The sequence below is a fragment of the Scyliorhinus canicula genome, chromosome 15 (assembly GCF_902713615.1).
Source record: "Scyliorhinus canicula chromosome 15, sScyCan1.1, whole genome shotgun sequence".
Classification (NCBI taxonomy): Eukaryota; Metazoa; Chordata; class Chondrichthyes; order Carcharhiniformes; family Scyliorhinidae; genus Scyliorhinus; species Scyliorhinus canicula.
The window spans coordinates 90,744,002-90,768,770 of record NC_052160.1 but is presented as its reverse complement, the minus strand read 5'-3'; the positions used below and the strand labels follow the sequence as shown (position 1 = coordinate 90,768,770).

The window sequence follows — 24,769 nt, the reverse complement described above, 5'->3', positions numbered from 1 at the left end:
TCCAAGGCGCGACAGCAGAATCGCTGAGCAGAAACTTATTGCCAAGTTCCGCACACATGAGTACGGCCTCAACTGGGTCCTTGGATTCATGTTACATTGCATTCACCCCCCCCCCCCCCCCCCCCCCCCTCCCCCCCAACCCCCCACTCACCATCTGGCCTGGGCTTGCAAAATCCTACCAATTGTCCTGGCTTGAGACAATTCACACCTCTTTAACCTGTGATTATCTCTCTCTCCAGTCACTCTGTCTGGACCTGTAAAGACTTAAATACCTGCAAAGACTCGCATTCAAAGTATCACCATGTATCATATATATGTGGTTGTAGAACTCACCTCTTCACTCACCTGATGAAGGAGCTGCGGTCTGAAAGCTAGTGATTCGAAACAAACCTGTTGGACTTTAACCTGGTGTTGTAAGACTTCTTACTGTACTCCTCTAGAAGGGTCACTTTCTGACATCAGTTACTCAGATAAATGTAACAGATTGGACTTATTGACTTTGGAGCAGTGTAAACAGAAGTGACCTGATAGATAACTATAGAGGGCTGATTGCTTACCCAGTGATAGCTTTTTCCAAGTTTGCCGACATGAAGAGCACCAGGGTACAGTAGATGCATTTAACCTCTACAATGGCAGGAATAAATTAGACAGTAAGCAGTTTTTCTTTTCCCAGAGAGCAGAGAGTCGCTGGTATGTGCTGGTGGCTGATGTGGTGAATGCTGGCTCTGTCTTCAAGAGAGAGCAAGGCCAGTTCTTAACATGTAGCCCACGTGATCTACAGGACAGATTCCAATGGCCAGCATTTTTTCCCCATCCCGTACTGATCTTAAGGAGGTGGTGATGAGCCCCTTTCTTGAACCATTGCAGAGCTTCTGATTTAGCTACATCTACAGTGTTGGGAGCTCCAGGAGTTTGACCCAATGACAATGAAGGAACAGCGATATATTTCCACGTCAGCATGAAGTGTGACTTTGGAGGGGAACTTGAAGGTGGTGGTGTTCACATGCTACCCTGGACTTTCTAAATGGGAGAGGCTGCAGATTTGGAAAGTGAAATCGATAAAGCCTTGGCAAGTTGTTACAATACATCCTGTAGATGGTACACACTGTTGCCACTGTGCACCAATGGTGAAGGGAGTGAATGATCAAGATGATGGATGAGGGAGCAGTCAGGCAGACTGCCTTGTCCTGGATGGTGTTGAGCTTGTTGAGGGTTATTGGAGCTGCACTCATCCAGGCAAGTGGAGAGTATCTCATCACAATTCTGACTTGTGCCTTGTAGATGCTGGAATGGTTTCAGGGATCAGGAGGTTGTTATCTTTTAGGGGGTTCACCAGTATAAACAAAGGGAAACCAGGTTGCCACATCGTAGGTTTATTTGCAGAGGTGTTGCTTGCTCACAGTCTAAGATTGAAGAGAGAGAAAATCTCCCAAGTGACTCTGATGATGTCACCATGTAATCATGTCACACACTATACAGAGAAGCATTGGTTACAATACATAGCATCTCTTCCCATTTACTCCTGTAGTGCCAGAAATATAAACAAATACTAAATTACTCATGGTGAATAGTGATGATTTGACCAAGTATTATTATTATTTTATTACAATTATATCTGTACACATCAGTACGAGAGCCTTATAGGTGGATGTCAGTTCCGCTTCAGCAGAATCCGTTAGGAGTCTTTGTTTTCACACTCTCGGGAGTCTGTTTCACACGTGGCTCAGGTATATCATTGAATAAAGTTGGCTTTTCTTCAGCTTTGGCAGATGCTGTTGATTCAACTGTTGTAGAGTCTGAATTCGACTTGGTCGTGATTATAGGTCCAGGGATTTCCAAACATTGAGTGTCAGATGTTGACCTTTCCGATACCGGTAAATACCCTGCCTTCTCAACCTTGCTCCTGGCCTGAGTGTGGCGATCCTCAGGTTAAATCACCACCAGTCAACTCTCCCTCTCAAAGGAGAAAGCAGCCTATGGTCATCTGGAACTATGGCTACTTTACTTACTTACTTTCAGATACCGATTCTGCAAATACTCTTTTTGAACTGAGAATTTGAAATTTGATTGGTGTGTCTCCTCCAAACTCTCTCGTCGTCGGTTTGTACTGTACAAGAAATAGTCTATGCGAGTATTGGGCAGGTATCCACTTCCCACTTGAAGAATAGTTTCTTGTTAAAACGTCTTCTCCTTACTCAAAACTTTTTGGTTTTGATGTCTGTTCACGGCGAGTAACTTGGTTTTGTTGGTGTCGCTCTACAATGGTAGAGGAGTCAGGCGGTAAGAGCAAATCAAACTTTGTTCTCAACTTTTGTTTTAAAAACAATATCGCCAGCGAGTTTTGGGTTGTCGGATGGGAAGTGTTTCTATAGGAAATGAGAAACTTCACTCTCCTAGCTGATGGTCCTTCATCACTTTGACACTTTGATAGCATTCTTCAATGACTATATCAGCCTCACAGCCAATCCGTTTGTGGAACAATGATAAGGCACAGTTTTGATATGTTGTACACCATTGTTCCAAAGGTAGGCCATAAATTCTTTGACATGAACTGAGTCCCGCTTTCTCTAACTAGTTTATTGGTTTGCCAAACCATGCAAATACTTCATCCAAATGTTCAATTTTCTTCTCCGCAGTCATTGACTTGATCATCATTATTTCATGCCATTTAGGATGTGCACCCAGTTGGAAAAGAAATAAACATCCATCGATTGGTCGGGGAAAATCAATATGTACTCTTTGCCATGTTGCTTTGTCCAATCCCAAGATTGAAGTGGTTGAAGATATGGAGTATTTTGCATCCTAGCATAAGACTAACATTGACCTACTCTTTCTTCAATCTGAGGCTAGTCCCGGCCACCAGAAATAACTCCTTGCGAGTTCTTTTATACGCACAACTCCTGGATGCCATTCTAGGAGTTGATCCAGTGTAAGCATGGAGGAATGGCGACTCAAATACCCTATATACGTTCTCCGTTTTGCACCGTTAATTCAAGTTCCTTTGTTCAGTATGCCTTCAATTCCGGATTCCCCCTCTATTTATCCAGTGGACATGCTCCTGAACATGACCTGCCCCATCACCGGATCTGAGCTCATGTGTCTTTGCACTTGAGATGCAGTGCAACGTCCACCTGGGAAAAGTACACACAGTTTACATAGTTCTCCTATGATTCAGCTTTATCCCGCATTGGTAAACGTGATAGAGCATCAGTATTTTCATAATTATGTGTTGATAGGATCAGGGACCATCTCGAAGCGACACATAGCTAGAGATGGTATTGCTTTGTTTGGACTATCGTCAAAGGCCTGTGTTCTGTTAACAAGATAAAATGTCTTCCATACAAGAAGTGATGAAATTGTTTGGCTCCACATATTATACTCAAAGCTTCTTTTTCCAATTGAGCATAATTCTGTTCAGCGCTTGTCAATGTTCTCACAGTGAAAGCCATTGGTCTTTTATCATGATTTGCCATTTTGGAGAGACAGCTGCACCCATCCCATAGGGCGATGCGTCACAGGAGAGTTGTATCTTCAACTTTTGATCAAAATGAACTGAAGAGGGTAATTTGGGCATCTTTAGATATTAGATATTACACTGTAACTATTTAAAAACTCTAGTTCCATTATTTACTGGAGAAGTAAAATCTTCAGTTCTGACTGTGAGAAACAAGCTGCCAATTGTAAAGATATCACAAGAATACAATCTGTCAGTGGGACCGGCTTCCAGGCAGAAACTCCGCAGGTCTTAAAACTTAAAGTCTGTACAACAATTTGGGATAGTCTACCATTTGCTCTGCTCCAGGATGTCCGTCGCTAATGGCAGGGAGAGGTGATGGATAGCATCCATACCTCAAGAGGAGCCAGTAAACGACATGGAGGAAGGTGATTGATAACTACACCCCAGATATTGGACCACCAATATCACTAATTGCAAGACAACATACATGCTTTTGTAGTGATTGGATAGTTTAATTAAACATGCAGGCCGTTGAGGTGATTGGTTAAATATACTATGCACGATGTAACCGTAATCGATAGCCATGCTTGGACATAGATAACTAGTAATAAATGATTGGTATATGCTAATTTATTGTAACTGAATCTCAAAGTATATTTGTCTGCACCACTTTTGAATCTGTGCTCTCTGGTGTTCCAGAGAGGTTGTGACTCAACTTCAACCTTCACCTAGAGGTACACTTGGGGCAAATCTATCTTACTGAATGTTGTCCACCCGACACTCCAGCAAATAGTGATGTGTTGGGTAAGCTGGGTCTGCGAGGACTGCGTTTACTGCAGCAGTGAGAGACAGACCGGCTTCCAATACTTAAAGAAATGCAACTCTATTTTATTGAACTATTTTATTTAACTATCATACATACTTTAACTATGGGTTGACACTATGCTGAGTTGACTGGAGACCTGAGGCTAACCTGACCAGACTATCTTACTACCACATGGTGTATGTGCTAGTTGTTGCTCACGGGCTCTGACTGTCTCAGAGGCTGCATCCCAAGAGAGCAGCAAAACTAGTGCCCTCTGGCTTTATAGTGGTCGCGTCCTGTCTGGTGATTGGCTGCTGTGTTCTGTGTGTTCATTGTTCATCCTGTGTATCAATCAATGCCTATCTGTGCACCATCATATACTTGTGTGTATATTATGACAAATAGGTCCTCCAATAATGGTAATGGATACTGGTCAGCACATGACATGGAGTTTCACGTCATTTTAAAGTCACCACAGATTCTTACTGAACCATCTGGCTCGATAACAATGGCTGGAACAATTTGGGTTGCCCAATCATTCGTCATCACACTCTCGATCACTCCGTCTTTGATCAATTTGCCAAGTTCCACTACGACTTTTGATTTGACAGCATATGGCATAGTTCTTGCCTTTAAGCATTTCTCAGGGTTTCTGTAAAGTATTCTTTCCATCACCCAATCTGTCCACAGTTTGCCAAAGTGCAGGAAAATTTCCTTTTATCTCATGCTATGGTAATTTTGCAGATTAACCCTGTCCTGGAACCAAATCTTCCGTGTAAATTCTCAAGATTATATCAAACAGTTTTAATGGTACATTCCTGTGCTTTTGCTGATATAATGTAACATAGATAAGAGATACAGTGGTTCCCATATCTACTTCCATTTTAATTTTGTTCTCATTTAGTTTCGGATAGACCCGGACCGCCCACCCACAGTGCCCCCAGCCCCAAATGAAGGCCCCTATGCCCGCGGATCAGCCCTCCCCCGACTGTTGTGGCGCCGGACTGAGTCCGCCACCATGCTAAGTTCACAACGGGTGAGACCAAACGTGTCCCGTGCCGTCGGGAACTCGGCCTGTTGGGGATGGAGCATCGCGGGGCGGGCCTTAGGCCATACAGTGTGCACCATGCTCCTAGAGTACGCCGCTTTTCAGCGGGGGAGAATCCGTAAACCGGCGCCACCTCCGATTTTGCCGTCATCGGGGATTCTCCGCCCCCTCGCCTGATGCGATTTCGCAGTTGGGGAGAGGAGAATCCAGCCCCATGTTTTCCTGGTAATTTTCATTGTCTTCGGTCATTCTGTCGACTCATCTTTTTCAATTTGGGTGCGTTCTTGCATTTACCCATCTTCGAGATTTGAAGACTTTGTCTGTCCCAAGATGCCTTTGTTAGGGGCTTTTCACAGCAACTTCATTGCAGTGTTAACGCAAGCCTACTTGTGACAATAAAGATTATTATTATTATTTCTTGCCACAATTATGACATGTGTTTTCTTGACACCAACATTCTTGTCGAGAATGCCCTACCTGGACACATCTGTAGCATTCTTGCACATTGAGAGATCTTTTCTTAGTTTATCTTTTTATTTTGGCGCCTGCTCCAATTTGAAAAGTTTATTTTGCTGCCAACTCCATAGACACTGCTATTTCAACAGCAAGTTTGATTTTAGACAGCTTTTTATCATCAATGGTCTCTGGATTGTCTCATGTCTCAGTCAAATGAACCGAAAAGTGAAAAGTATTTTTCTGCGGCCAAGGGAACATGCATAATACATACATAGTAGACAAAAGAAAATTGACAGAGTACATCGACAAACAGTGATTGAACAGTATTAGTAGTTACACATGAAGTGGAAAATAGTTTTAGTAAGTCAGAACGGTGAAAAGAGATCAAAGAAAAGGGTCTGGGTGAGAGAGCTTGCAGAGCGTCACCATGCTCTGGTGCCATCTTGGATTTGGTGGGAACATAAGAACTAGGAGCAGGAGTAGGTCATCTGGCCCCTCGGGCCTGCTCCGTCATTCAATAAGGTCATGCCTGATCATTTTGTGGACTCAGCTCCACTTACCTGCCCGATCACCATAACACTTAATTCCTTTACTCTCTTCATGCGCTTTCCTCTACAGCTGAGCCAGCCACCATGCCAGGGGCTTGGCTTTGGTTGTACTCCCCAGATAAACCATCAATATTCAGAACTGAACATATATATTAGGAGCTGGAGCAGGCTATTCGGCCCCTCGAGCCTGGTTCAATAACATAAAGGCTGATCTGATTGTGGCTTCAGCTCCACACTTTGCCAACCCCCCGATAGCCCTCGATACTCAAGAATCTATCTACATCTGCCTTAAACACATTCATTGATCGTGCCTCCACTGCTGTCTGGGGGAAAGAGTTCCAAAGACTCAAGGTCTTCAGAGAAAAAAAATTCTTCTCATCCTTATTTGTACTGTGTTCTCTAGTTCTAGTTGCAAGTGGAAACATCCTTCCTGCATCCACCCTGTCAAGTCCCCTCAGGATCCTATATGTGTCAATAAGACCACCTCTCAATCTTTTCAACTGCAATGGATACAGGCCCAATCTGTCCAACATTTGCATGCAAGATAACACCCCAGGCCCAGGTATCAGTTGAGTGCACGTTCTCTGAACTGCTTCTCATGCGTTTATATCCTTTCTGAAATAAGCACCATAGAATTATAGAATTCCTATAGTGCAGAAGGAGACCATTCAGCCCATTGAGCTGCACCGACTCTCCAAAAGAGCACGCTACCTAGGCCTGCTACCCCGCCCTAGGGACCCAGGTTCGATTCCAGCATTGGGTGACTGTGTGCACATTCTCCCTGTGTCTGCATGTTTCCGGTTTCCTCCCACAGTCCAAATATGTGCAGATTAGGTGGATTGGCTATGTTAAATTGCTCTTTAGTGTCCAAAAATGTGCAGATTAGGTAGGGTTATGGGGATAGGATGGGGGGTCTCCATCGACACTGTATGATTCTCTGATTTTATTATGTTAAAGGAGCTATATAAATACAAGTTGTTTTCTTCCCCAGATGCAATGATCAGAATCTCTCTGAGGACCCTTACAGCCCACAGCACCACCTCCAGAGATATATCACTGAAGCACATTGAACATCCATTTTTTTTGTTGCAGACTTTGGCTTGGCCTGCACCCCTCTACTGTCCTTCGTGCCTCATCCTCGCAGTGACTCTTTAAATAATGAAGTTGTGGGGAACCAGTGCACCTCTGGATTTCATCTAACCTCTGTCAGTAACTGGGCTTGCTGTTGCCTGAGGCTGCGATACTCACATCATTGAGCTCTCGCTTGCTGTGTCTGAAGTGAACTCATCCCAATCCTCAGTCTCACTCTCTGTCTCTGGGGACTCGTTGTTCAATAGACCATTCTCTGCTGCCATACCTATTTTTTCTTCCTGGTTTTGCCTGTAGGGTAGAAAATAAAAAGAGGAGCGTGTCAACTGATTCACTCCCAACCAGCACCAAATATCCCCACCTCTTTTACACCTCTCCTTTGAAACGTTAATATTTATACTTCCACCCACTACCCCTCCACCAAACCAACAGCAATTTTGAATTTCCTGGATTGACAGTAGTTTTCCCACTGTAACCACTTGGACAGAATAATAATGGGGTAGGTCACCTATTATCAGCATGATTGACATCTCTACCATGACTGTCAGCCTGGGACGTCCATAAAATCTTTGGTGCTTCTTGTCTACAGCCTGAAATCCTGTGAACGGACCCTTCTGTGTCCATTGGAGAGAGTGCAGAAGAGTTTGCAAGAATGGTTCCAGGAATGAGAAACTTATGAGGATAGATTGGAGAGGTTGGGACTGTTGTCCTTGGAGAGAAGAAGGCTGAGAGTAGAATTTAAAAAAAAATTACTTTATCAGAGTTACAAAGCCAGAGCTCAGAGTGTGGACAGGGACAAACCCCTACCAGCTCCTTGACTGCTCTAAAAAAACAATTCAAATTGAATCCAATTCATGGTCCCCACAAGAGAGACATACCAGATCCAGGCATTTCACCTGACCTCACGTTCATCTTAGCCAAAAGGCCAAGAAACGATGAGAGTAGATTTGATAGAGATCTTCAAAATCATGAGGGGGCTGGACAGGGTAGATAGGGAGAAACTGTCCTTGCTCGCAAAAGGATTGAGAATGAGAAGACACAGATTAAAGTGATTTGCAAAAGTTGCAAATGTGATGTGAGGCAAATCTTTTTTTTTAAATATTTTTATTCTCCTCCTTTTTCACAATTTTTCTCCCGAATTCTCAGGTCTGGAATGCACTGCCTGGAAATATGGTGGAGGCAGATTCCATCAAGACATTCAAGAGGGCATTGGATGATTATTTGAATAGAAACAATGTACAGGGGTGCGGAGAAAAGGCAGGGGAATAACTCTCAGTTATGATGCTGGTTTGGTGAGCTGGTGCAGATATGGTGGGTCAAATGGCCCCCTTCTACTCCATAGCAATTCTGTGATTCTGCAATACAATAAAAAATAGGCTTTGACATTCCATCATTAAAAATAAGATATCATTGTGTTTATTCTGAGGTAAAAATCTCAGGTAAATACAAAAATCATTAAATCAAATTAATGATCTGTGATCCTCGTTAATTGATGAAAATATAATCCCAACTCTTTCTGGGCACATTTAGTTCTGAGCTATGGAACACCCAAGTCTCTTTGTCATACTTTCTGATTTGTGCCTGTGGTGTTGGACACTGTGGAGGCTGTACACACCACTGATACAAGGAAGGATTTGTTTCAGCTGAAAACCTTTTAGGTAACTCCTGTTATGAATATCGTCTTTGAAATAAATGGTAAAGAAAAATCGATAAGTCTCAAAATTAGAACGCTTCCGAAAGCTGAACAGAGCCACTGAGCACAAGCATAACTGAAACAATCGTCCAGAACTACAGCACCTTGATAGGATGTGAAATTCCCCATTTAATAGAATCAGAAAATTATTGAAACTTACAGCCCGAGAAGAGGCCATTGAGCCCGTCGTGTCTGTGCTGGCTATTTGAAAGAGCCATTTCATCCAAAACCTCAAATTTTTGACTGTCCAAATCCTTTAAAAATGATTTAACGGGCAGCACGGTGGCGCAGTGGGTTAGCACTGCAGCCTCACGGCGCTGAGGTCCCAGGTTCAATCCCGGCTCTGGGTCACTGTCTGTACGGAGTTTGCATATTCTCCCCGTGTTTGCATGGGTTTCGCCCCCACAACCCAAAAACGTGCAAGCTAGGTGGATTGGCCACTCTAAATTGCACCTTAATTGGAAAAATGATTGGGTACACTAAATTTTTTTTTTTTTAAATGATTTAACTTCCACCACCTTTTCAAGTAGAGATCAAGTGAAAAGAAAACTTTCCTCATCTCTCTCTACATATTTTCCTAATGCCTTTAAATTTATGACCTTTGTGTTTCTGACTCACTAGCCAGAAGGGACAGCCTTTCTCAAACTATTCTCATTGTCGTGAAAACCTCGATTAGGTTACGTCCTATCTCCTGTGTTCAAAGGAGACTGATCCTATCTTTCCCAAACATTTCATAGAATCATATTCTGCACCGGCTCTTGGAAAGAGCACCCTACCCAAGGTCCACACCTCCACCCTATTCCCATAACCCAGTAACCTCACCCAACACTAAGGGCAATTTTGGACACTAAGGGCAATTTATCATGGCCAATCCACCTAACCTGCACATCTTCGGACTGTGGCAGGAAACCGGAGCACCCGGAGGAAACCCACTCACACACGGGGAGAATTTGCAGACTCCGCACAGACAGTGACCCAAGGTGGGAATCGAACCTGGGACCCTGGAGCTGTGAAGCAATTGTGCTAACCACAATGCTACCGTGCTGCCCGCAAGGCTACTTGCGGGTTCTAACACCTCACTACCTCTCTCAACCCTTCCACTCATTCAGGTTTGTCTTGGTACTTGACCAGCCAATACTGGATTTCCTGGATCTTATCCATACCAATGTACCAAATGTGTTCATTGGTGAAAATGGGAGCTGGCCATTGGCTGCATCACTTCCAAGGCCCCTCATTTGTTACTGTATTCAAAATACTTCAAAGGAACGTTTAGCATTGCTTTGGAATGAGAAGATTGACATGTGAAACAGTATTATTTAAATTTTACCCATAAGATCAAAGTTCCCCCAATGATTTCGGGAGATTGGGCAGTGAGAACCTCTGGAATCCCTCAAGGATCAATCCTAGGCCCTTTCCTCACTCTGATCTACATGGTGCCTGTTGGTAATGTCCTACAAACACGCAACATCAGATTCCAGAGGTACATTGATGGCATCCAGTTTTGCCTCATTTTATAAGGCCACAAAGGAATCCACGCTGAGTAGTTCAGAGCAACTTTGTTCATTTACAATCACTATTAGATGCAACACTGGGTCTCTCCGCTGCCAATGCCTAAATGGCTGGCTTCTTATATCATACAACTATACATTGTTCAGAGGTCTCCAGTCCCCTTAATGGGGAGCCCGCATTCTGTAAGCTTCATGGGGAAGTTAATTGTTCCCACCCCGTCGGTTACTTGTGGGTTCTCACACCTCACTACCTCTCTCAACCCCTCCACTCATTCAGGTTTGTCTTGGTACTTGACCAGCCAATACTGCAAGAAGAATGTTTTCTGCCAATCAAATATTTGGAAGAATGAATTTGTTGTGCTCAGTCCCTGACACAAACTCAGCTCGCTATCTAACCATTGTCTGAGGCCCAACAAGGCCATTCGTAACCTTGGCAACCTATTTGACTATAATAGCTCAGGAGATCCAAGAAGGTGATTCAAACAGAGGTTTATTTATAACCTAAGAAAAGGCTACAATGCTGCATACAGCACATAGGTCCCAACTGGGACCACCAATCATGCCGGTCCCAATCCGGGCCAGTTTTTAAGGATTGATCGGGTGGCTAGGTGGTGCAGTAGTTAGCACTGCTGCCTCATGGCGCCGAGGACCCAGGTTCGATCCCGGCCCTGGGTCACTGTCCATGTGGAGTTTGCACATTCACCCTGTGTCTGCGTGGGTTTTGCCCCCACAACCCAAAGATGTGCAGGGTAGGTGGATTGGCCACGCTAAATTGCCTCTTAATTGAAAAAGAAAAATTGCGTACTTTAAATTTATACAAAAAAAAAGGGTTGATTCTGAACTCTAGTTGATTGGCTTCGCTGTCAGTGGGGTAGCTCGTTTTCCACGAACCCCATGGTGAGATCAATCAGGTCATTCCGTGGGTCTTGTGAGGGTTATTACATTGACCCGGAGCTGATTCAATATTCTCTCTGTAACAGGACCACCTATACCTCTGTCCTGTAACGTCCCTTGTCTTCACCTCAGCCTCCGTCCAAGCGATGGCGAATCCCTCACCCATTTTTTTATCACAGACTCAACCCTACATCCCCCCACTCAGTCTCTTAACTTCCACCCTCTGCAAACTTGAGCTCATTAAAGACTCTTCTGCCCATATCCTAACTTTTAACAAGTCCCAATCCCCCATCATAATCATCACCGCCCTTGTGCTCAATTATCTACATCTGGCCAAGATCTAAATTTAAAATTCCCTTTGTATTTTGAAATCCCTCCATGGCCAAGCTCCACCCTATATCTGTAACTTTCTCAAGCATTGCAGTTCTCGAAGAATTCTGTGTTGCTTTAATTCAGTATCTCTGATTTGCTTTCCACCACCATTGGTGGTTGTGCCTAGACCTGCCTAGGCCCTAGGTTCTCAAATTCTCTCATAAATGTCTCTGCTCATACTTCTACCTCTCTTCCTTTAAGACACTCCTTAAAATCTTGGTGACCAGCCGTAGAGACCAGGAATGGCACAGGTTCAATACAATCCCTGGTGTGGCCTATTCCTATCTTTGGTTGGTGTGCTACAACTGGTCAGAGTATCTCCTGGTCTTCCACCCCTGAGTGCTATACAGTAGCATGTGCCAAAGTAATCCTTAACAAGGGCAGGATCATGTTTGCCTCTGATGCCCACTGTGGTTCAACAGCCTGCCAACACTGACAGTCATGGTATCAGCCAATGTACTTCACATGCAATGGACCACCTCTGTCCATACTCAACTGTGACCCGTGGTGTTCCGCAGGAATCAGTGCTGGGGCCTTTGCAGTTTGTAGTATATATAAATGATTTGGAGGAAAATGTAACTGGTCTGATTAGTAAGTTTGCGGACGGCACAAAGGTTGGTGGAATTGCGGATGGTGGTGCAGACTGTCAGAGGATACAGCAGGATATAGATTGGTTAGGGACTTGGGTGGAGAGATGGCAGATGGAATTTAATCTGGACAAACGTGCTGTAATGCATTTTGGAAGGTCTAATACAGGTAGGAAATATACAGTAAATGGCAGAACCCTTTAGAGTATTGATAGGCAGAATGATCTGGTCCACAGGTCACTGAAAGTGACAGCGTAGGTGGAGAAGGTAGTCAAGAAGGCATACGGCATGCTTCTCTTCACCGGCGGGGCATTGAGTATAACAATTGGCAAGTCATGCCGTTGCTGTATAGAACCTTAGTTAGATCACACTTGGAGTATAGTGTTCAATTCTGGTTGCCACACTACCAGAAGGATGTGGAGGCTTTGGAGAGGGTATAGAAGAGGTTTACCAGGATGTTGCCTGATTCATAGCTAAGAGAGATTGGATAAACTCAGTTTGTTCTCACTGGAACGATGGACGCTGAGGGGCGGCCGGATAGAAATCTACAAAATTATGAGAGGCATGGACAGAGTGGATAGTCAGAAGCTTTTTCCCAGGGTGGAAGAGCCAATTACTATGAGACATAGGTTTAAGGTGCAAGGAGCAAAGTTTAGAGGAGATGTGCGAGGGAAGTTTGTTTACCAGAGGGTAGTGGGTGCCTGGAACTCGGGTGAGGTGGTGGAAGCAGGGATGATAGTGACATTTAAGAGACACCTTAACAAATACATGAAAAGGATGGGAATAGAGGGATATGGACCCTGGAAGTGGAGAAGGTTTTAGGGTAGATGGGCTGCATGGCTTGGAAGGCTGAAGGGCCTGTCCCCGTGCAATGCTTTCCTTTGCTCTTTGTTCTTTGTTAATCTGCACTCCTGTTCCGAACCAAATAGTCCACCAGTTTTTTTCTAAAGATAATACTTAACCGGAATTTTCTGTTAGCCTTGGAACACCTCTTAGGTTAAGAGTTTTAGCAGGAGGATCTCAGATGCCCTCCTCCCCATTCAAATATTGACATGGGCAACCAGTGCCTTGTTACCATCATCTGAGGAATACACTATTGCTCCCCTGCTCGGGAAGTGTCCAGGTCTACCTTGCGCAGGGGCATGTTGTTTTATCTGATAAGAGATTAGATGCTTCTCCCGATCCAGATTTCTGGTTCACTATTTCTTCCCAGTTCCACTTGCTTCCAGGTCTAGGAAATTGAAAACAACACATAGAGGTAGAATTAGTTGGCAGTATTAGTAAAAAAGTTATTATACAAAGAAAGCAGGCAAATCCAATTTGGCCAATTAACACTCCATCAGTCTATTCTCAATCATCAGCAAAGTGATGGAAGGTGTTGCTAACAGTGCTATCAAGCAGCACTTACTCAGCAATAACCTGCTCACTGGCGCTCTGTTTGGGTTCTGCCAGGGTCACTGAGCTCCTGACCTCATTACAGCCTTGGTTCAAAGATGGACAAAAGAGCTGAACTCCAGAGGTGAGGAGAGAATAACTGCCCTTGACATCAAGGCAGTATTTGATTGAGTATGGCATCAATGAGTCCTAGCAAAACTGGAGTCAATGGGAATTGGGGGGGGAAATTATCCGCTTGTTTGAATTATCACTAGCACAAGGTAAAGTAAGTTGGCTAAGGTTATTCGAGACCAATCAGTCCCAGGATATCGATGCAAGAGATCCTCAAGGTAGTGTCCTAGACCCATTCATCTTCAAGTGTTTCATCAATGACCATCTCTCCATCATAAGGTCAGGTATGGGGATATTCGCTGATGATTGCACAATGTTCAGCCCATTTGCGACTCCTCAGATACTGAAACAGTCCATGTCCATATGCAGCAAAACCTGGACAATATCCAGGCTCGGGCTTGTAAGTAGCAAGTAACATTCATGCCACACAAGTTCCAGGCAAGGACCATCACCAACAAGAGATAATCCAACCGTCTCCCCTTGACATTCAAAGGCAATACCATCACTGAGTCCTCCACTATCAACATTGACCAGAAACTGAACTGCACCAGCCACCAGATATTGTGGCTACCAGAGCAGGTAAGAGGCTGGGAATTCTGTGGTGAATAATCCACCCCCAGATTCCCCAAAGCCTGTCCACCATCTACAAGGCACAAGTCAAGAGTGGGATAGAATGTTCGCCAGTTGACTGGATAAGTGCAGCTCCATCAATGCTCAAGACACCTGGAGACTTCCGCTGGCGGCATGTAGAGGGGAAGTCACATGTTGGGTGGCTCCTGCTTGAGGTGTGTTTTTGGGAGTTTTAAAGTCCGGTCCTGGGGGCAATTTTTGAATGATTGGGTGTAGGAATATATATAAAGAAGGCAATGAATGTCAAAAGGTTTAAGGAATACAGCCGTGAAGAAGGAAGGGAGTAAGTGTTTACTGTTGAGTGAGAGGGTCAGGCAGAGGGCTAGCAAGATGGTGGAGGCTGTTGGGTGGGGCCGCATTGTTCACAGCAGAGAGGATGACTGAGGTAATGCTCACAGCAAAGAAGATGACTGAGGTGGTGTCCTTAGAGCTGGAGAAGCAATCGCAAAACATATGGAGGTGCTGAGAAAGGATATGGCGGTGGTCTTGAAGGCATTGGTGGAGGAGGCAGTTGCCCCGGTGAGGGTGACTGTGGCGAAGACATCGGCCGAGGCAAGGGAGCAGGAAAGAAGATGAAGGGAGTGGAGGAGGCCATGTCGCAGCACAGCGATCAGCTCACTTCAATGGAGGATGGGCTGCAGAGGGTGGTTGAGGCCAATAAGTGGCTTCAAGCAAAGCTGGAGGACTGGGAGAGCCGTTCAAGGCTGAAAAATATGAGGATTGTGAGCTTGCCCGAGGTGATGTGGGACCCGAGGCTGACAGAGTGCATTGCCGAGACGTTGGCGGAATTGATGGGGGAAGGGAGAGTAGCCCTCCCGGCATGAACAGGACCAAGCCCATCCGTCGCTGAGGCCTAAGCCAAAGTTGAATGAGCCACCAAGGGCAGTAATCATCTACTTCCACAGGTACCATATGAAAGAGAAGGTTTCAAACTGGGCAAAACTGAAGTGGGAGGTGCAGAAGGCTGGTGCTGGTGTTCGCATTTACTAGGACTTGACGATGGAGCTGGCAAAGAGGCGAGCGGCTTTCAGCCGAGTGAAGAAGGCATTGTTTACAGTGGGGTGTGGTCTGGAGTGGTGTATCCAGCGAAGCTGAGGGTGACCTACAACAGCAGATATTTCTATTTTGAGAGGGTGGAGGAGGCAGAGGCGTTCGTGAACGCAGAAGTCTTGGTACAGAAGTGAAGAATGGGACTGAAGAGGGGTGGTGGACTGTGATAAGGGGAGTTGGGAGAGAGTATAAATGTAGCTTTGACCTATATTTTTCTTTACTTCACGCTGTTATCGAGGTGAAGTTTTTTGATTGTTAATCTTTGTTGCGATGGTTTCATTTTGGCAGGGCCCAGAGTTATGAAGGTGCTGAAGGGGGTGGGGGTAGGGGGGGTGAGAACCTCCTGTTTAGGATAGTTGCATGGAACGTGAGGGGGTTGGGAGGCCCAGTCAAGAGATCGAGGGCGCTGGCACAGCTGAAAGGTTTGAAGGTTGATGCTGCAGGAGACTCACTTGAGGGTGAAGGATCAGGTGAGGCTTCGGAAGGCCTGGGTGAGTCAAGTGTTTCACTCGTGATTTGATGGCTGGGCTCGAGGGGTAGCGGTCCTGGTTTGCAAAATAGTACGGTTCCAGATGGAGAAAGTGTTGGCGGATCAGGGGTGTAGGCATGTGATAGTGACAGGGTCAATGGAGGGGAGGCTGGTGAAATGAAATGAAATGAAAATCGCTTATTGTCACAAGTAGGCTGTGAAAAGCCCCCAGTCTCCACATTCCAGTGCCTTTTCGGGGAGGCTGGTATGGGAATTGAACCGTGTTGCTGGCCTGCTTTGGTCTGCTTTAAAAGCCAACTATTAAGCCCAGTGTACTAAACCAGCTCCTAAACTGAGCTGTTGGGGAGGGTTTAAACTAATGTGGCAGGGGGATGGGAACCAATGCTGGAAGTTGGAAGGTAGTAAAACAGGGACAGAAACAAAAGGAAGTAAGGGGAAAAGTGCAAGGCAGAGAAGACATAGTCAGAAATCCATAAGGGCGACAGTACAAGGTACAGTGACTGAGGGGAGCACAGTGAATAGGCCCAGTAATAACAAAAGGAATAAAACTGGAGATGTTAAGATTCAAAACAGAGGTAAAAAAACCAACATAAGTGTACTTTACCTGAATGCTCGTAGTATTCGGAATAAAGTAAATGAGTTGGTGGCACAAATCATCGTGAAGGACTATGATTTAGTGGCAATTACTGAAACATGGTTAAAGGATGGTCACGACTGGGAGTTAAATATCCGAGGGTATCAAACTATTCGGAAGGACAGAGTGGATGGTAAGGGAGGTGGTGTTGCTCTGTTATTTAAGGATGACATCCGGGCAATAGTAAGGGATGACATCGGTGTTATGGAGGATAAGGTTGAATCCATTTGGGTGGAAATCAGGAATAGTAAGGCGAAAAAGTCACTGATAGGAGTAGTCTATCGGCCACCAAATAGTAACGAGATGGTGGGGCAGGCAATAAACAAAGAAATAACTGATGCATGTAGAAATGGTACAGCAGTTATCATGGGGGATTTTAATCTACATGTCGATTGGTTTAACCAGGTCGGTCAAGGCAACCGTGAGGAGGAGTTTATAGAATGTATCCGCGATAGTTTCCTAGAACAGTATGTAATGGAACCTACGAGGGAACAAGCGGTCCTAGATCTTGTCCTGTGTAATGAGACAGGATTGATTCATGATCTCATAGTTAGGGATCCTCTCGGAAGGAGCGATCACAATATGGTGGAATTTAAAATACAGATGGAGGGTGAGAAAGTAAAATCAAATGCTAGTGTTTTGTGTTTAAACAAAGGAGATTACAAGGGGATGAGAGAAGAACTAGCTAAGGTAGACTGGGAGCTAAGACTTTATGGTGGAACAGTTGAGGAACAGTGGAGAACCTTCCAAGCGATTTTTCACAGTGCTCAGCAAAGGTTTATACCAACAAAAAGGAAGGACGGAAGAAAGAGGGAAAATCGACCGTGGATATCTAAGGTAATAAGGGAGAGTATCAAATTGAAGGAAAAAGCATATAAAGTGGCAAAGATTGCTGGGAGATTAGAGGACTGGGAAATCTTTAGGGGGCAACAGAAAGCTACTAAAAAAGCTATAAAGAAGAGTAAGATAGAGTATGAGAGTAAACTTGCTCAGAATATAAAAACAGACAGTAAAAGGTATTACAAATATATAAGACAAAAAAGAGTGGCTAAGGTAAATATTGGTCCTTTAGAGGATGAGAAGGGAGTTTTAATAATGGGAAATGAGGAAATGGCTGAGGAACTGAACAGGTTTTTTGGGTCGGTCTTCACAGTGGAAGACACAAATAACATGCCAGCGACTGATAGAAATGAGGCTATGACAGGTGAGGACCTTGAGACGATTGTTATCACTAAGGAGGGAGTGATGGGCAAGCTAATGGGGCTAAAGGTAGACAAGTCTCCTGGCCCTGATGGAATGCATCCCAGAGTGCTAAAAGAGATGGCTAGGGAAATTGCAGATGCACTAGTGATAATTTACCGAAATTCACTAGACTCTGGGGTGGTCCCGGTGGATTGGAAATTAGCAAACGTGACGCCACTGTTTAAAAAAGGAGGTAGGCAGAAAGCAGGAAATTATAGGCCAGTGAGTTTAACTTCGGTAATAGGGAAGATGCTGGAATCTATCATCAAGGAAGAAATTGCGAGGCATCTGGATAGAAATTGTCCCATTGGGCAGACGCAGCATGGGTTCGTAAAAGGCAGGTCGTGCCTAACTAATTTAGTGGAATTTTTTGAGGACATTACCAGTGCAGTAGATAACGGGGAGCCGATGGATGTGGTATTTCTGGATTTCCAGAAAGCCTTTGACAAGGTGCCACACAAAAGGTTGCTGCATAAGATAAAGATGCATGGCATTAAGGGTAAAGTAGTAGCATGGATAGAGGATTGGTTAATTAATAGAAAGCAAAGAGTTGGGATAAATGGGTGTTTCTCTGGTTGGCAATCAGTAGCTAGTGGTGTCCCTCAGGGATCCGTGTTGGGCCCACAATTGTTCACAATTTACATTGATGATTTGGAGTTGGGGACCAAGGGCAATGTGTCCAAGTTTGCAGATGACACTAAGATGAGTGGTAAAGCGAAAAGTGCAGAGGATACTGGAAGTCTGCAGAGGGATTTGGATAGGTTAAGTGAATGGGCTCGGGTCTGGCAGATGGAATACAATGTTGACAAATGTGAGGTTATCCATTTTGGTAGGAATAACAGCAAACGGGATTATTATTTAAACGATAAAATATTAAAGCATGCCGCTGTTCAGAGAGACTTGGGTGTGCTAGTGCATGAGTCACAGAAGGTTGGTTTACAAGTGCAACAGGTGATTAAGAAGGCAAATGGAATTTTGTCCTTCATTGCTAGAGGGATGGAGTTTAAGACTAGGGAGGTTATGTTGCAATTGTATAAGGTGTTAGTGCGGCCACACCTGGAGTATTGTGTTCAGTTTTGGTCTCCTTACTTGAGAAAGGACGTACTGGCGCTGGAGGGTGTGCAGAGGAGATTCACTAGGTTAATCCCAGAGCTGAAGGGGTTGGATTATGAGGAGAGGTTGAGTAGACTGGGACTGTACTCGTTGGAATTTAGAAGGATGAGGGGGGATCTTATAGAAACATTTAAAATTATGAAGGGAATAGATAGGATAGATGCGGGCAGGTTGTTTCCACTGGCGGGTGACAGCAGAACTAGGGGGCATAGCCTCAAAATAAGGGGAAGTAGATTTAGAACTGAGTTTAGGAGGAACTTCTTCACCCAAAGGGTTGTGAATCTATGGAATTCCTTGCCCAGTGAAGCAGTTGAGGCTCCTTCATTACATGTTTTTAAGGTAAAGATAGATAGTTTTTTGAAGAATAAAGGGATTAAGGGTTATGGTGTTTGGGCCGGAAAGTGGAGCTGAGTCCACAAAAGATCAGCCATGATCTCATTGAATGGCGGAGCAGGCTCGAGGGGCCAGATGGCCTACTCCTGCTCCTAGTTCTTATGTTCTTAAACCAGTGGTGCTGGTAAAAGTGTATGGTCCCAACTGGGATGATGTCGGGTTTGTAAAGGTGTGTGTAACCACCCCGACTTGGATTCACATTAATTGATAGTAGGTGGAGACTGCAACTTGATGCAGGAGCCAAGATTGGATAGGTCACGGCCGTGTTCGCTTGTCCCGTCGTTTGGGGGAAGGGGTGGGGGGGGGGGGGCAAAGGCGTTGGCTGGACTAACGATTGAAATGGGAGGAGTGGATGATCCTTGGAGGTTTTTGTACCTGGGGGAGCAGGAGTATTCATTTTCCTCTTCGGTTCATAAAGTCTATTCATGGATTGATTTTTTTGTGGTAGGGGAGGGACTGTTGGCTGGGGTCAAGGGGTCGGAATATTCGGCAATTGTGATATCGGATCATGTGCCACATTGGGTGGACATGGTGTTGGAGAAAGGAGCAGTGCAGAGAATGGGGTGGAAATTAGATGTGGGGCTGTTGGGGGACCAAGGGTTTTGTGATAAAATTGGGAAAGTAATTGAGGAATACGTGGGGTTTAATTGTATGGGGGGAGGGGCGGTTTGCAGGTAGTGGTACGGGAAGCTCTGAAGGCAGTGGTCGGGGGGGAGGTGATCTCATTCAAGGCAAAGGTCGATAAGGAGAAGAGGGTGGAGCAGCAAAGGATAATAGATGAGACGTTGGAGGTAGACAGGAGGTATGCAGAGGATGTGGATCCAGCACTTTGGAAAAGAGTTGCAGGTGAGCTTTTTTAAAAAAAAATAATTTTTATTGGAATTTTTTACAGAAAATATAAAATATAACAACAAACAATGAAATGCAAAAAAAAACCCATAACAACTGTAACACCCCCCAGACCGTATCAACGCATGTATCACATCCCCCCCCCACCCATCCAAACCCAACAAGAGAACTTAAAAATAAATTAAAATTAAATAAACAAACATAGTCATCGTCCGTCTCCCCCCCCCCCCCCCCCCCCCCACCCCCCGGGTTGCTGCAGCTGCTGTACCAGTACCCTATCGTTGAGCCAGACAGTCAAGGAAAGGTTGCCACCACCTAAAGAACCCTTGTACCGATCCTCTCAGGGCGAATTTGACCTTCTCTAGCTTAATAAAACCCACCATATCACTGATCCAGGCCTCCATGCTTGGGGGCCTCGCATCCTTCCATTGTAGCAGAATCCTTCGCCGGGCTACTAGGGACGCAACGGCCAGCACATCGGCCTCTTCCGCCTCCTGCACTCCCGGCTCCACCCCAACCCCAAAAATCGCGAGTCCCCAACCTGGCTTAACCCTGGATCCCACCACCCTTGACACCGTCCTCGCCACCCCCTTCCAGAACTCCTCCAGTGCCGGGCATGCCCAGAACATATGGGCATGGTTCGCTGGACTCCGCGAGCACCTGACACACCTGTCTTCACCCCCAAAGAACCTACTCATCCTCGTCCCAGTCATGTGGGCCCGATGCAGCACCTTGAATTGGATGAGGCTAAGCCGCGCACACGAGGAGGAAGAATTAACCCTCTCCAGGGCATCAGCCCATGTTCAGTCTTCGATCTGTTCCCCCAGTTCCCCCTCCCACTTAGTTTTCAGCTCCTCTACTGACGCCTCCTCCACCTCCTGCATAACCTTGTAGATATCAGGGGCTGGCTTAGCTCACTCAGCTAAATCGCTGGCTTTTAAAGCAGACCAAGCAGGCCAGCAGCACGGTTTGATTCCCGTACCAGCCTCCCCGGACAGGCGCCGGAATGTGGCGACTAGGGGCTTTTCACAGTAACTTCATTGAAGCCTACTCGTGACAATAAGCGATTTTCATTTCATTTTCATATCAGATATCTTCCCCTCTCCGACCCAAACCCCCGAAAGCACCCTGTCACTCACCCCCCTCGCGGGAAGCGAAGGGAATCCCTCCACCTGCCGTCTAGTAAATGCCTTTACCTGCAGATACCTGAACATGTTTCCCGGGGGGAGCCCAAATTTCTCCTCCAACTCCCCCAGGCTCGCAAACCTCCCAGCAATAAACAGGTCCCTCAGCTGTCTGATGCCCGCTCTGTGCCAACCCTGAAATCCCCCATCAATGTTCCCCAGGACGAACCTATGGTTCCCCCTTAACGGAGCCTCCATCGAGCCCCCCACTTTTCCCCTATGTCGCTTCCAATGCCCCCAAATCTTGAGGGTAGCCGCCACCACCGGGTATACCTCGTGGGAGGGAGCGGCCACGGCGCCGTTTCCAAGGCCCCCAGGCTTGTATCTCCACAGGACGCCCTCTACATCCGTTTCCATGCTGCCCCCTCCCCTTCCATCACCCACTTGCGCACCATCGACACATTGGTCGCCCAGTAGTACCCCGAGAGATTGGGTAACGCCAGCCCCCCCCCATCTCTACCCCGCTCCAAGAAGACCCTCTTCACCCTCGGGGTCCCATGCGCCCAAACAAAGCTCATGATGCTGCTAGTCACCCTTCTAAAAAAGGCCCTAGGGATAAAGATGGGCAAACACTGGAAGAGGAACAAGAACCTCGGGAGAACCGTCATTATGACGGACTGCACTCTACCCGCCAACGATAGCGGCACCATGTCCCACCTTTTAAATTCCTCCTCCATCTGTTCCACTAGTCTGGTGAAGTTAAGCTTATGAAGAGCCCCCCAACTCCTGGCCACCTGCACCCCCAGGTACCTGAAACTCTTCACTGCCCTCTTAAACGGGTGCCTCCCAATTCCCTCCTCCTGATCTCCCGGGTGTACTACAAATACCTCACTCTTGCCTAAATTTAATTTATAGCCCGAGAAGCCCCCAAATTCCACTAACAGCTCCATCACCCCCGGCATTCCCCCTTCTGGGTCCGCCACATACAACAGCAGGTCGCCCGCATACAGCGATACCCGATGTTCCTCCCCACCCCGCACCAGACCCCTCCATCTCCCTGACTCCCTCAACGCCATAGCCAGAGGTTCAATCGCCAGTGCAAAGAGCAAGGGGGACAGGGGGCACCCCTGCCTGGTCCCACGGTAGAGCCTAAAGAGCGCTGCTGATGGTGGAATGTTTGAGGAGGCTTTAGGGAAAGGGATGTTGCCACAGACTTGGGGCAGGCATCGATCTCCCTGTTGCTCAAGAAGCATAAGGATCCGACAGAATGTGGGTCGTACATATCAGTCACTCTTTTATGTGGACGCAAAGGTGTTGGCGAAGGTATTAGCAGGTAGATTGGGACATCATCCCAGTTGGGACCATACACTTTTATCAGCACCACTGGTTTAGGAGCTGGTTTAGTACACTGGGCTTGATAGTTGGCTTTTAAAGCAGACCAAAGCAGGCCAGCAACACGGTTCAATTCCCATACCAGCCTCCCCGAAAAGGCACTGGAATGTGGCGACTAGGGGCTTTTCACAGTAACTTAATTGAAGCCTACTTGTGACAATAAGTGATTTTCATTTTCATTTTCATTTCATTTCATTTCACCAGAAGGGAAGGCAGCTCTTTTTGAACATTAGCAGGGTATTGAATGTGGTTATGGCACCGGCAGAGGGGAGGGTGCCAGAGGTGGTAGTGGCATTGGATGCTGAGAAGGCGTTTGACCGGATAGAGTGGGGGTATTTGATGGCAGTTCTGGAGTTGTTTGGGATTGGGCCATGATTTGTGGATTGAGTAAGACTGCTGTATAGAGAGTCAAGGGTGAGTGTCTGCATGAATAACATGAATTTGGGATATTTTGCTCTGCACCGTGGGACCAGGCGGGGATGTCCTATGTCCCCCCTATTGTTTGCACTTGCGATTGAACCTTTGGCCATTGCATTGAGGTGTTCGGAGGTGTGGAGAGGAATAGTGCGGGGGGGGGGGGGGGGGGGCAGAGCATAGGGTTTCTTAATGTCCAAACTCTCGTGTTGTTCACCCTGGGGGACACGGATTGCACACAATGCAATTAACTGATCAAGTATACACCAAACAAAGGCTTTAGTTCAATATGAGATTTATTGATTATTGAACTCTAGTAACAAAACACACAGCTGCCTGTGGGTTGACTCTCTACTACTCTAAGTAACTAAAGCTAACTATCTAGACCAGGCTAGCTCTGATCCACGTGTAGGAGGTGTTGAATGATTTGTACACCCTGACTCTGTCACTACAGTTGTCACCAGCGGCAAGAGGCAGAGTGCTGATGCCTCGTGTGTTTTATAGGTGGAAGCCCCCCTCTGGTGTCCCGTCTTGTGATTGGTCATGTTCTGTTCTGTATATTGATTGGCTCACCTGGGTGTCTGTCACTGCCTGCTTTTACCTCACGATGTGCATGGGTGCATATTATGACATGAACGACTTGCTATTGTATGTATCAGAACCATGTGCATGATTGGGTGGCATAATGGAGCTGCTTCGGGTGTTTGGGTCTTTTTCGGGGTATAAGCTAAATTTAGACATAACTGAATATTTTGTGGTGTCCCAGTTGGGGGTGGGGGCAGAGGTGGGCGGGCTGCCATTCCATAGTACAGTGACTCACTTTAGATATCTGGGGGTGCAGGTGGCACGGGATTGCAGGGGGGGCTCCGTAGGTATAACATGACTAGTCTGGTGGGGAGGATGAAAGCAGACTTGGCAAGGTGGGATAGCCTTCCTCTGTTGCTGGCAGGTCGGGTACAGGCAATTAAAATGAATGTGTTGACGTGGATTTTGTTTATTTTTCAGTGCCTGCTGAACACCCAGTGGGTTAGAAAGGAGAAGAGTTTGTGTGGGGGTCAGGCTGATGGGCGTTCTCGATGGACCCGGGGAAATACTCAGGAAGTCCGGGAGTAGTTGCGACGTTGAAAATCTAGAGGCAGTTGTTGCAGCACTTTAGGCTGGGGGCCGGGTCAAGAGAAATGCCGATTAAGGGGAACCATAGATTGGAGCCAGGGAAGTGAGATGGGAATTTCCGGAGATGGGAGTTAGGGCACTAAAGGATTTGCTTTTGGAGGGGCCGGTTTGTGTGACTGGAGGAGCTGGGGCGAAATATGGATTGGGGCAGGGGGAGATATTTAGGTATATGCAGGTCTGAGATTTCGCTAGGAGGGAGATACAGGGCGTGCAGGAGGGTTGTGGTGTGAGGTGCTCCAGAGGGTGAATGCTTCAACTTGATGCGCGAGGTTGGAACTGATACAGCTGAAGGTGGTGTCTCA

General features: G+C 46.1%; 1 protein-coding gene across 1 annotated transcript in view; it reads right to left on the bottom strand.

The window, feature by feature from the left end:
• Positions 1-24,769, bottom strand: part of LOC119979114 (inositol 1,4,5-triphosphate receptor associated 2-like) — a 148,939-nt gene that overhangs the window by 6,825 nt on the left and 117,345 nt on the right. The window contains exons 15-16 of the mRNA XM_038821119.1: positions 13,587-13,688; positions 7,563-7,694 (exon numbers count right to left, since the gene is read on the bottom strand). Coding sequence (XP_038677047.1) covers positions 7,563-7,694; positions 13,587-13,688 — 234 coding nt within the window. The remainder of the gene's footprint in view (positions 1-7,562; positions 7,695-13,586; positions 13,689-24,769) is intronic.